This window comes from Castanea sativa, chromosome 7 (genome assembly GCF_040712315.1).
Source record: "Castanea sativa cultivar Marrone di Chiusa Pesio chromosome 7, ASM4071231v1".
Lineage (NCBI taxonomy): Eukaryota > Viridiplantae > Streptophyta > Magnoliopsida > Fagales > Fagaceae > Castanea > Castanea sativa.
The window spans coordinates 19,864,500-19,878,583 of record NC_134019.1 but is presented as its reverse complement, the minus strand read 5'-3'; the positions used below and the strand labels follow the sequence as shown (position 1 = coordinate 19,878,583).

The following is a 14,084-nucleotide window of genomic DNA, read 5'->3' as shown; positions in this document are numbered from 1 at the left end:
AAATTATATACGGGAGAATAGTCAAACAGCCGTAGATCTCTATGAGGTGATTTACAACCCAAAAAAAAAGGCTTTTTACTCATGCTGCTAAGCAAGTTTTACAATTACTTTTTCGGAAAATATTCTTGTGCATGGAGCATCCCCTCTTGGACTGCCTTCAATTCCCTTCAGTGTGGGTGACAAATGCAGCTTGATTCTAGTGCAATCGAGTGTGTTTAAAGAGATTTTTCCCCCTTCTCGCATTTAGATATAGTTATGATTTGGTCCATTAGAGTAGGAGGAGTTTTTTCTATGGTAATGTTACAGTAGATGTTAGAAATGGCATCGCTAAGGGTAGCACTAAACACCAATTTTGAGGGCGATTAATGTTTCTGCTCTAGGAGGCTAATTGGGAGAGAGATTAGTGTTTTTGATATAGGAGACATGTAATATGTAGTCCACTTGGACAAAGAAATATGCAAGCGTATAAAATAATGTCTTCCCCAAAAATGGCAATCAAATTCTAAACACATAATTTAGAAGTTCTCTATTCTTTATGTACTATTAGACACATTTCAAAAATGTAGTATTGCTCATTTGCTATAATAATTTATTCAACTATGACACTAACTATACTATATAGTATTGAATGTTGGGTTGTTAAAAAGCAATATATTTATAAAATGGGTGTAATTGAAATAAAAATATTAAGATGGATATGTCCAAATATAAAGAAAGATAGAATTTGAAATGAGAAAATTTTATTAAAATTAAGTGTGGCCCCTATTGTTGAAAAGATGAGAGAAAGTATAGATGGTTTGGTCATATTCAAAGAAAAATGGTTAATGCTCCAATGAGAAGAAGTAAGTTGATATAAGTTGAGTGGATGAAAAAAGATATAGGAAACAAATATATATATATATATATATCATTAATAAAAGTAGTAAAAAAGAACATGTCAATAAAGGAAGTAGTGGATAGAATAGAATAATAAAAGAGAATAAACTTTGTTGACACTAACTACTCTATTGAAGATCCATAATCGACCTTAAAATTTAGAGAGTAAGGCTTAGTTATTGTTATTGTTGTTATCGTTGTATTGTTATACATTTTATATAGAGTAGAATAATTTGTTTCTTTCGTCTTAATCAGGACTACTTGACAATCTCAATTTACAAATTGCACTGTTCGAAATTACATCATGCACTCACAATGCAAGTCTAATTAATGATGTTATTTGTTAGTAGAATAACACTACAACTAAGTTGATATTGACATGTACGTAAGACTGTAGAAGATATGAAGAGGTTATTTATCGAGATCAGACCTATTGAATAGGCTAATAATAAGGAAGCTGTATAACTTAAGGATATTGATAAGACAAAATATATATATATATATATATATGTGTGTGTGTGTTTAATTTGATGCTTCACGATAAGGATTTGTCTTCTAAAGCATGTAGTATTATCCACTTTGCATTTCCATCTTTTTAAAGTTGTTTGTCTCCGTATCATAATTGGAAATAAGCATGAAAACCATATCAATGCACTATTCTAAAGTAAATGAGTTCCTCTTGTGCACTATTCTTTTTAAATAAAGTAAATTTCTTGAAGGGATCCTCTTGTGCACTTGTGTAGTTGAGTTCCTCTTTTTTTGCAAGAAATGTTTTTAGGTATCACAAAATTATAATGAGCTACACCAAACAGGGTAAGATTAATCAATCTGTCATGGGTGGTTCCACATTTTTCTTCATTGAATCCAAAACTTTTGAGTTTTCCATTGTGGAGGGGGGTTCTTTTTTCTCTTTACGTATCTTTGAGAGAGGACACTCTTCAATGCGCTCTGTTTTTCTGGGGAAGGAGAGTGCACATCGATTCATGCTCCATTTGGAGGATTTATATTCTAAGAAATCACCTGATCAATATGCTAGAACATTTAGAGAAGGTAACTTGGTGTACATCCTGCAACTGGGGTCAAATGCACATGGTAAGTTTTTAATGGTATCAGAACTTCTTCATGGTCGTCGGAAGGGTACAATAGTGATACCAGAAGGAAGATTGGGAAGTGGCTGGCACTATTTCTGCATTAACCTAAGGAAGATTTTGAGACCAGCCTCTCTTTTCAGTCAGGGTTCTTCCTAGAGAACTCAGGGTGTTACAGAGGTGGAGGCGCCGGTGGAGGGTGACGGCTCTCTTATCCAAGGCGGTGAGAAAAACATAGGGAAACCAATCACAAATGTTTCATCTTCCTATGCATTGGTGGTGGTGGGGCATCGGAATAATACCACCGGCAGAGGGGTGGAAGGGAAGATGAAATCTGCGTTGGGAGGAGTGAAGATTTGGTCAGAAAGCAGTTGCAATCCCAGCAAGAAAAGTGTACCAGGACAGAGGGAGCAGGTTGGAAAGAAGATGGTGTCAGATTCAAGATGTGCTTACCGTGATTCCTGCAAGGCTAGTACTCTCGGTCAGAGGGAGCTTCTAGGGGCGAAGGTTTTGTCAATGGTAAAGGAAATTGAAAGTGATGGGATGAAATCTGAGCAAACGCTGGACCTCTTTATGCGATTGGAATGTGGGTTAGATGGGAGTTGGGCTATTGTGTGGTCTGAGGTAAATGAAGTGGGCCCAAACTCCCTTAAACCCTCAAAGCCCATTAAGCTTATTCCCTCCAGCCCCATTGTTCCAGCCAAGCCCAGTAGAGTGTGGAGGCCACGTCAAAATCCAAAAACGTTGAACCCAGCCCACCGCCAGAGCTCCAATCCAGTTCCAGTAGCCCATGATTTGGGATTCAGACTTAAGATGCCGATGGAGGATCTGGTTCCGAGAGTGGGTCAAGTGGGCTCGTGTTCAAGGGAGGAAGAGGTGAGGCCGGCGACGGTTCGCGATGAGGACCCAGGGACCGGAATAGTGGGTGAGGCCCCTAGCGGCGCCGATAAAGCTATTATCGGCGCCGGCGAGGAGCCGTCTGGGCTTTCGAGCCCAGATACCGGTTCGCATCATCAGCTCGGGCTTTTGGTACTGGGTATCACCGGCGACTTGGTGGTTGGCTCGGAGTTGGTAAGGAATGGGCCGGTGAGTAATGGTATGACTCCTACTGAAGACTTGGGAAAAATGTTGGAGGATCAGCTTAGGGAAGGGGAAACAAACGTGGAAGAGGTGGATTCCGTTGGGGATTTTCAGGCAGAATCTGGGCTCACTATTCTTCCTAGGGAGTCCAGTGGGGGAGTGGTCAGTGGTTGTGGCAGTGGAGAGAACGAGAATTGCGTGCTGGACTGTGAACCTTTGTCTCTTTGGGTTCCTTTTGATCCTAACGTGGGTACTTTGACTCAGGATTTTGTAGAGGGAGCACAGAGGAATGTTTCTGGTCCACACTCAGATTGGGTATCCAAGCTGATGAAAAAATTCTGTAAATTGGTGGGGTTTCCTATTGTGAGACATGAAGCTCAATGTTTGGCCCTTTTTAGCATACTAGAACAGGACTGTCTCAAGGTGAATGATGAAGAGGTGGCTAGGAGACCTGCTAAATCAGGGACACGAGGCCTTAGGGAGCTTAAGGGGCTGATTTCATATGTCAATTATGAGGGTGCCATTGCTAGGAGTAAGAGCAGAGACTCTTTGACTGACTTTGGGGTTGCTAGTAGTTTTAAATGACGCTACGACTGCTTTCTTGGAATGTAAGGGGGCTTAATAATCCCCGGAAGAGAGAGGTGTGTAAGAACCTTCTAAAAGAGTGGAAGTGCGATTTAGTGTGTATTCAAGAAACGAAAGTTTCGTCTATTGATGGGGTCTTTGTTCGGAGTTTATGGGGTAGTCCGTTCACTGATTGGGCTGTTTTGGATGCGGTGCAGTCTTCAGGTGGGGTCTTGCTGATTTGGGATAAGAGAGTTTTTGAGAAGTTGGATATTATTGTGGGTCAATTCTCTATCAGTGTTTTATTGAGAGGAGTGGGGGATGATTTTGTGTGGGCTTGTTCAGGTGTGTATGGCCCTAATGACAATGGGCAACGGCCTAATTTGTGGGGGGAGTTGTCTCAGGTGCGCGCCAGGTGGCCTGTGGCGTGGTGTCTGGTATGTGATTTTAATATTATCAGATACCCAAGTGAGAGACTTGGATGTGAGACTTTCAGCCCTGCTATGTTCGCATTCTCAGATTTCATAGAGAATAATTCCTTAGTTGATTTACCTTTAGAGGGGGCTTCTTTCACTTGGTTTCGAGATTCCGGTCTTCCCTCTATGTTAAGAATCGACAGGGCCTTGGTCTCTCTTGATTGGGAGGAGCACTTCGAGAATGTATCCCAACGGGTGCTTCCCCGTGTTCTTTCAGATCACTGCCCTCTTCTGCTGGAAGCTAGTGTTGTTCGGCGTGGTCGAAGTGCATTTAAATTTGAGAACATGTGGTTAAAGGATGAGGGCTTTGTTGATAGAGTTAAGCAGTGGTGGGATAGCTACAGTTTTGAGGGCTCTCCAAGTTTCATCTTGGCTCAAAAGTTGAAGGCTCTAAAAGCAGACTTAAAAAAGTGGAACAGGGAGGAGTTTGGTGATTTGGCTTTTAGAAAGAAGAACATGCTGACTGAGCTGATGGGGTTAGATTTGAGAGAGGAGCTAGTGGGTCTTTCAAGTGAGGATCAGACTCGGCGACTCCAACTCAAAGGAGACATAGAGCACTTGGCTACTCTTGAGGAGACTTCCTGGAGGCAAAAGTCGAGAGCCTTATTCGTGAAAGAGGGAGATAATAATACTCGGTTTTTTCATAGATTAGCAAACTCCCATAGAAATGCTAATCAAATTAAAGGGATGGAGGTGAACAGTATCCTTTTTGAGGAGGAGCATGATGTTCGCTCTCAAATTGTCCTCTTTTACCAAGAGTTGTATAAGGAAACTGAGGTGGGGCGTCCTTCTATGGATGGGTTAGAGTTTGCCCGTATTGAAGAGGAGGATCGGGTGTCCTTAGAGAAGAAGTTTACAAAGGAGGAAGTCTTCCAAGTTCTAAAGGAGATGGAGGGGGATAAAGCCCCTGGTCCTGATGGTTTCACCATGGCCTTTTTTCAGATTTGTTGGAGTGTTGTGGAAAGGGATGTAATGGATTTTTTTGAAGATTTCCATCGGCATTCTACGTTTGAACGGTCTTTGAATGCTTCGTTCCTCACTTTAATCCCTAAGAAGTGTAGAGCCGTTAGCATTACAGATTTCCGCCCCATTAGTTTGGTGGGTAGTGTTTATAAGCTGTTGTCTAAGGTGCTGGCGAATAGGATGAGGAGGGTTTTGGATAATCTCATCTCTGAGACTCAGAATTCGTTTGTTGGCGGAAGGCAGATTCTAGATTCAGTGGTTATTGCAAATGAATGTTTGGATAGCAAGTTGAAGAGCAGAATTCCGGGAGTGGTTTGCAAGCTGGATATTGAGAAAGCTTATGATCACGTGAACTGGGAAGCCCTGTTTTATTTGTTGGGCCGGATGGGTTTTGGGGAGAAATGGAGGAGGTGGATTAAAGCTTGCGTTACGTCTGTTCGTTTCTCTATCCTTGTTAACGGTTCCCCTGAGGGTTTTTTTGGTATCTCTCGTGGGTTGAGACAAGGGGATCCGCTGTCTCCGTTATTATTTCTTGTGATAATGGAGGTGTTAAGTAGGCTTTTGAAGAAGACAGAGGAGTGTAACCTTATTCGGGGTTTCCAGGTGGGAGCTGTGAACTCTGCTGGGGTGAGTATTTCCCATCTGTTATTTGCGGATGACACCATTTTATTTTGTGAGGCCTCTAGGGAGCAGCTACTCTCAATTAGGCTAGTATTGTCTTGTTTTCAGGCGTTTACGGGTTTGAAGGTCAATGTGGGGAAAAGCGAGATTGCCCCTGTGGGGGAGGTGAATAATATTGATGCTTTGGCTAATGTGCTTCAATGTAGAGTAGGCAAATTGCCTATGAAGTATTTGGGGATGCCGTTGGGTTCTTCTTTTAAGTCCCCCTTGATCTGGAATCCTATTTTGGAAAAGATGGAGAAGAGGCTCTCTGGGTGGAAGCGTCTCTATTTATCTAAGGGTGGGAGGCTCATGTTAATTAAGAGTACTCTCTCTTGTCTCCCGACTTACTTTCTATCTCTCTTTACTATTCCTAAAGCAGTGGCGGCTAGATTGGAAAAGATTCAGAGGAAGTTCCTTTGGGGGTCTTCGGAGGGGGGTTTCAAATATCCTTTGGTGGCATGGGATAAGGTGTGTCTTCCCGTCGAGATGGGTGGATTGGGGTTAAGAAAGGTGGTGTCGTTTAATCAGGCTTTATTAGGGAAGTGGTTGTGGAGATATGGCCTCGAAGATACCCACCTGTGGCGTCGTGTTATTTCTTCAAAATATGGCGAGGGTCAAGGGGGGTGGAGGTTTAGGGCTTGCAGGAGGTCCCATGGGTGCGGCCTTTGGAGAAGCATTAACGAAGGTTGGGAGAACTTTTCTAAGCATCTTTCATTTGTAGTGGGGGAAGGGTCTCGTATCCGATTTTGGCATGACAGGTGGATTGGTGACGCTACTCTAAAAGTTCTCTATCCTGAGCTTTATGAGTGTTCAGCGGTCAAGGATGCCTGTATCTCAGAGGTTTTGTGGATTCCAGAAGGAGGTACTGTTAGAGTGTGGAATTTAACATTTTATAGAGCTTTTGAGGATTGGGAGTTGGCGGCTTCGTATTCTCTTCTCCGGCTTATCCAAGCTCGTATTCCTCAGGGTAGTAGGAGAGATACCCTTTACTGGAGGCTTAAAGGGGATGGTATGTTTGATGCTCGGTCTTATTACCTCGCGATCCGGGGTATTTCGAATTCTTGACTTCCTTGGAAGGGGGTTTGGAAACCTAAGATCCCTAAGCGGGTGGCGTTCTTTCTGTGGTCTGCTGCTCATGGCCGGATTCTCACCTTGGATAACCTCATGCTTAAGGGTCGGACTTTGGTTAATAGGTGTTGTTTGTGTTGCAAGGATGGGGAGTCGGTTAACCACCTTCTCCTGCATTGTCCTGTTACAAACGCCCTATGGTCTTGTATGCTTCAGGCCTTTGGGATTCCTTGGGTTATGCCAGGATCGGTGGCGGATTTGATCTGTGGTTGGTATCAGTGGCATGGAAAGGATAAGTCGGACATATGGAACTTGGTTCCAGGGTGCTTAATGTGGATTGTGTGGTTGGAGCGGAATCGCCGTTCCTTTGAGGACAAAGAGAAGACCTTGATTGAGCTAAATCTCTTATGCCAGCGTAGTCTCTTAGAGTGGTCTCGTTGTTGGGGGTTTACTAATTGTTCTTCTCTCTCTGTGTTTATGTCCTCGCTTAGCTTATCTCTCTAGTAGCTTTTCTCTTGTTGTTCATCGTCATGAACTTCTTGTATGACTTACTTTCTTTCATTTATAAAAGCTTTCTGATTACTTATAAAAAAAAAAAAAGTTGTTCAGAGCTCTTTGTCTACTTCTTTTGAAGTTTGTTTACTGAAAATTGTCAATCACTCATTTTTGTGTTTGGAATCCCTAGCATTGGGTTTAATGTATACATAACCAATAGTGTTTCAATTGGCATATGTTACTCTAAATTAAGGTCAAATAATCCATTTAGATTTGCATGATATTTTATGAAGAAATCCTTACAGTAATCATATGAATAGATTACTCGGGATAACAAAAGTGGATTCAATCAGGCGGAAGTGCAAAAGCATAAAGACCACTAGGCATTAAAGGAAGAGTTGAAGCAGCTAATTGAAGATTTACAATAAGCAAAGGCAACTATAAAACTTGGGGCAAATAATATATTTAGATTATATATAAGCTAATACGCACTAATTAGCAATATTACAAGACACAGTAACCGGCTTATAGAAGTTTAAAAAAAGTAGTAGCAACATACGCTAAACCCTTGAAGGTGATATTAAAGTCTCTCTTTCTTTTTGGCATAAGATTTTTTTTTTTGCTTTTGGTAGTAGCTATAATATTTCATAGTACTTTTTTCTTTATTTAATATTACGTAGTACAATTATTTAATCCCTACTTGGGTTCGTTCACTTTTTTTTTTTTTTTTTTCTTTTCTTAGAAATAATATAATCCTTGCGATTGCATGAACTAAACGAAAAAGGAATGGACAATGACATATTATTCTATAAATAGAAAAAGGGTTTTTCTATAAGTAGAAAGAGAGAAACCTGGAGCTTGCGTAATCAAAGAGCTTTCCTGTGGCAGAAAAGACCATGAGAGCAATTTCAGCATCGCAGAGAGTTGAGAGCTCGTAAGCCTTCTTAAAAAGCCCCCTCCTCCTCTTTGAGAAAGTCACCTGCCTTGCCGTTGTGTTGTCAATCTTCTTAATCTGAATTTTCTTTCTCGTCATTTTTTCCGGGTAAGTGATCAGACCCCTTGCATCAAATCAAACCAAATTATATCAGTCCAAACTAGTATTTTATAAATAGTATAATAATTTATAGTACAAATAGTATATTTAGAGAATAGTTCGAAAAAAAATGTTAGAAAAAAAAAAATCTGTACGGAAGAGGAATAATTGTCGTTGATAGAATCTCAATCAAAGTATCAGATTAAAATCGTGTCCTAGAGATAGCAAATCTGAAGTCCTATGCATTACTAATCTATTTGGCTCATGATTGTAAATCATGAACAAAATTAAACACGAAAAACAAAAGACAAAAGAAGAAAAATGAAAGCAACAGTTAAATTAGTTTTTTTACTGAAAAGAGAAAGAGAGTTAGGATAAATTATAGACAGAAGAATAGGGGATAAATTTTAAATAAATAAAAGATTCTTTAAATCTTAAAGAAATCAAAAACTGCACTTGCTCACCCAAAAAAAGAAGTAAAATAAAAACAAAATCTAAGCAACCCTTCACACAAAATGACAATTAATTGTGCAGATCTTTTACAAGTCTTGTGGTTATAAAAGAGAGAGAGAGGGGTATGTACTATGTACAAGAAAGGAAAAAAGAAAAAGGAAAAGATTCCAGATGAGTTTTGCGTAAGAGAGAAAAAAGAGTGGCACTGTGGCACTTTGCCAAATTTAGCCAAGAATCTGAAAGAGTGAACTATATCTCACAAAAAATTTACTTTTTACATTTTTAAGTTTTACTCTTTACTTTACTTCAATTTTTTTTTTTATAATTTTTTAATTAAACTATCAATCTCAACATTTCATATGAATTGCATCAGGTTGCACCGGATCTCAGTCCGAGTGAAACCAACCCACGAAGAAGGAAAGCAAGAAGAAGTTTTAAAAGCACTATGAATGTGTACGGTAAAGAAGATTTTAAGGGAAAGAAGAACAGTGAACCCTACCTTAGCTGTATAGTACATCCAAGCTCATTGAGTTCGCAAATTAATTGCAATGGATGGTGGGAGATAAAAGGATTGGCCAGATTTTCTATTTTTATCTTTTGCCTTTCTTTGTTTCAAAGTTGTTGTCGTCTTTAGTGCTGCTGTTGACGTCTCTCACAAAACCAAAAACGAAGCCACCAATGGTTTTAAGAGAGAGAAAGAGGGAATGACTGCGACCAATGGTTTTTTTTTTTTTTTTTTGGCTGAGTAGGTTATTAGACCCTTTACTTGAAAGTTCTAGTTTTATTCAAATTTTTGGATTCACATTTTACTGTTGCGTTTTAAGTCTGCTGCGTTTTCAGTTTTTTTTTTTTTTTTTACTCCAGCGCATAAACAGTAACAGATATTTTTGCACATGGAATTACTGTATGGGAGACCAGAGGTAGTATTTATACACTATTTATATACTGTTTATAAGACCCACAAATTAAAAATAGGTCTCACAATATTATTCACATATTTAAAAATTATTTTATTACAGTGTTTTTAATTTTCAGTAATAAGTCTTATCTAAACAGATCCATAATATTCCAGATATAGAAACTATTTGCATTGAAAGTTGAGAGAGAGACCGAGAGGAAAAGAGGCATGTAGAGAGTAGTACAAAAATAAATTACTCAACCAATAAAATAAATGTTACGGATTTCGGAATGGCAAAGAGAAATAAAATGAAAGCTATGTATTAAAAGTATTATTGTACGGAAAAGGAATATTGTCTTTTGTAGAAGTTTAACTAAAGTATCAGATAAAAAATACAACAAATCAGGCTGCACTTGTGTTTTTTTTTTTTTTTTTTGTGTGACAAAAATTGCACTTACTCAACCAATAAAAGATGGAAAAATAAAATAAAATAAAATAAAATCTGAGCAAGGGGTGTATACTTTTTTTTGTTGGTATATAGGGGTGGTTCCTTACACAGTTCAGATAACTAACAAAATTGTTGTGTAGCATGGAATCACACTAGCTTAATTTTAACATTGAATTTATTATTATTATAAATTATATACTAAAGATATTTTCTTAAATCTTTTTGATGTTACATCGTAATTTCGAGATGAACACAACCATTATAAAGTTAAATTATAAGTTCTCTTATTTACATTTGAATCTAGTTTTTCCATTTATCCCCATCAGATTGCACTGCTAAGTCCTATATCTCTCCAATAGCAAGATTACGTCATTTTTTGCAAGGGTTACATTGAAAACATATATAATTTAAATGACTGAATTGAAAAATAAAAATTAAAACTATTGGACCAAAATTTAAAACTAGTTAAGATTAGATGATGCATTTTGTATTTAGTCTTCTAAAAAGCTAGGGCAAGAGCCTTGTGAATAGGTAATATTACCCAATTCTTTCATAGAAGAGAACTTGAATTCAAATCATGTATGAAAAAAAAAAAAAAAAAACTCTACTCAGGTGTTGTGCGGTTAAATTTGATAACTAGAGCGACTAAAATAAAGTTCAAGACAAGGCTATGGATTTTTTTTAAAAAATAACTATAACTCGATACCAAATTTGTTTCAAACCTAGGCTAACTAATAATATGGGTTGGTTTTTTAGTTATTTAAAAAAAAATTATTTGAAAAGGAGGCTAAATAAAGTTAATAACAAATTAATATTGTTTCTAAATAATTTGTAGGTTTTAGTTTCATCGTTGAACCAATGCTTGTGTTAACTTATTTATTCAATGTTGTTTCCTAAAAAAACAATAATAACAATCAATTCAATGTTGCACTTGTTCACATTCCTTTTAAAAATTGAATGTAGAGTGATTTTCATTTTCATGAAATTGTTTTACAAAGGCATGAGACTAGAGAGTTCAAAAGAAATTGGAAAACTGTCGTTTAATTATATACTCTAAAACTCTAATTTTGATGGGATTTTATTGATTTCATTTTAGTCATCTTACGGGTAAAATGTAATAATTGAAAGATTGTAAAATTAAATTGTAATTGGACAATATCATAGGTGGAACTTGTGGCAGAGGACCAATTTTTTTTTAAAATCTTGAATATTTCTTTCTTTCTTTCTTTTTAATCCTTACAAATTTTATCAAAAAAATCTTATATATATAAAATGGCAAGGTAGCATGACTTCTAACATCCTAAATCTTACTTAAAATTTTTAGATATCTATAAATAAAATTATTATTTTAAAGTATATAATTTATTTAAGAAAGTATAAAGCTTATTTATATTTATCTAAATATAATCACAATTTCATTAGGGTCGGACGTTTATAAATTATAATGAATAGGTTTATGCTAGCAATTATCTCAAGTAATAATGAAAAAACAAACAAGGGTTTTGTCCTTACACTTTTGTAGATACCTAATTTTACAACTTGTATTTAACTTCATTTGTAGAGAAAAGAGTAAGTTTACATCCTAAAGATAAAATCGTAACTTTTGACTGTTATTTTATTGACTTCATATAAAACAAATCTTAAAATCTTAATAATCAAAACAATGAGTCACATCCAATCGAGACCATTGGATTAAAAGATATCATGAAACCAAGTTTTAACTACTAAGATATGTTCACAAAGTTGAGTCCAATCACGTGTGATTATGAATAATTGATTTTAATTGGTACCATGAGTATTCAATTTAAAATCGAGAACGTGTGTCATAATCCCATTCAATTGAATTATAAAGAATAGCAAAGTTGCATGCATTTGATTTATTTGATTATCAAATATTAATGATTTTTCAATTATTGTTGTAATTATCCTTTAAATGCGGCAATTAGGCAAAATTAAGGGATTTTAAGACCCTAATAAATGTTATTGGGTTAAAATGACATTTGCTCACTCGTTTGTCAATCTCTTGAATCTTTACTAATGAAAGGTTAAAATGTATTTTATTTATTTATTTATTTATGTGTTGATGCTAATTATTTGACCATAATAGGTTTAGACAAGTGGTTTTATCAATTTATTTTTAAATTTTTAATTTGATAGTTGAAAGAAGAGTATTTGTCAATTGAGGTACAATGCTTTTGGCAAAAGGTTTTATAATTTAATTGCACATCATGTAAAAATGAGGAGATTTAAATGTTTGATAATATCCTTTGATATATTAAAGAAAATTACTTAAGTTTTAGGCCCAAAAAATGAAAAAATAAAACCAACAATACTACTAAATATATCAAAATGGAAATTTCTTTTATATCATCTAAAACTTACAAAGAGAGAAATATAAAAAAAAGAATGCTCTACTTTATTTCAATTTGATAGAATTTACTTTGTAACTCTATGTTTTGGCACGCGTAAATTTGTTTTCTTCATTATACAATATAATATAATGGAGAAAACCCATTTATAAAATAATAATAATAATAATAACAACAACAACAACAACAACAACGGATAAAACCCAGGCCAAGAGAGTAAAATGATACATTTCCAAATCGAAAGAGTGAAAAAATAACGAAAATGTTGAAACGGGTGTAATATATAATATTGGAATTAAATTATTAAAATATCAGATTTAGTTCCTGTAAGACAAATGGAGAGGTCAACATCTACACTTTTTCTACAAGAGAGGAGATAAAGGGACTGGATTTTTGAGGCCATGACTTTGTTATTTTTTGAAGAAGCAAGCCCATGACTTAAATATAAAAATGGACCACAAAATGGTCCAGGTACCTTTTCAGAAACAAAAATGGTACAAAGCGATATGCTCCACATATATTGTTCCAGACGCCTGGGATAAAGTGGCCCAGCACTCTTTTCACTGGCTCTACTCAAGAGTACCATTTACTAAAAATCTTTCAAGTTTAAGAGAATTTTTTGCAAAATATAGTGTAGATAAAGCTAAAAAATAATTGAAATAATACGGTGAAACTTATGAATAGTATTAAAAAATTTAATAGGACTCATAAATAGAACCAAAAATATGCTAAATAGTAAATAAAAAAAAAAAACTAGCCTTTTAAGAATCTTTTAAGTTTAATACCTACTTTGATTAATTTAGCTTAAAGTCCAAAATTGTATATTGGGAAAATTTTAATTTTATTCAAGTGTGGTCTAGGTCAAGTTCCAGTAATTGTTAATATTTAGTTCAAGAGGTCACACTCAATTAATTTGATTTAAGATTATCAAAAAAATAAAAAACTAATTTGATGTTAAATATGTTCATGTTTTCTTGTTATGCCAAAAAATAAATATGTTTGGTGAGATTTCCAGCTGTAAACCTACTAGCTTTAAAACACTAAAAATAAATATCACTTCTCCAGAAAGTAGAAACACGTGAAAAAGAAAGTAGAAACACAAGAAAATTATTGAGTATGCTATTGGCTTCATCTGGCTCTTATAAGTATAGTGACTCATGTACTATTCATGATTCACCTTTTGGTTGCTATTTTTAGTAAAGTGAGAAAAATGGACAAAAAAAAGTCATTCACAATTGATTAATCAATTGCTTGAAGAGTCACACACACATCTAGGAGACAATCAATTACCAAAAGAGTTCTACTTCTAGATATTCACATTCACCCCCCCCCCCCCCCCAAAAAAAAAAGAAAGAAAAGAAAAGAAAGGAAGGACATTTGATTTATTCCACTTAACTAGCCCTACATTATAAAGGTTTTTTGATCAGTGAATACCAAATTATATTCATATGATGCAGTTTTGACCAAAAAAAAAACATATAACTTAAAATCTTGCTTTATTTTATATATATATATATAGAGAGAGAGAGAGAGAGAGAGAGAGAGAGAGAGAGCCAAGACAAGATCTAGTTAAATATGGATGAAACCTGTTAAGTGCTAATCTTGAGTTG

General features: G+C 35.9%; 1 protein-coding gene across 2 annotated transcripts in view; it reads right to left on the bottom strand.

The window, feature by feature from the left end:
- The window catches only part of LOC142643056 (MADS-box protein SVP-like), a 32,574-nt gene extending 23,647 nt beyond the window's left edge, over positions 1 to 8,927 (bottom strand). For both annotated transcript variants that reach the window (XM_075817591.1, XM_075817590.1), the window contains exons 1-2: positions 8,771 to 8,927; positions 8,125 to 8,331 (exon numbers count right to left, since the gene is read on the bottom strand). In XM_075817591.1, the coding sequence (XP_075673706.1) occupies positions 8,125 to 8,306 (182 nt within the window). In that variant the 5' untranslated portion in view covers positions 8,307 to 8,331; positions 8,771 to 8,927. The remainder of the gene's footprint in view (positions 1 to 8,124; positions 8,332 to 8,770) is intronic.
- Positions 8,928 to 14,084: the final 5,157 nt, after the last annotated feature.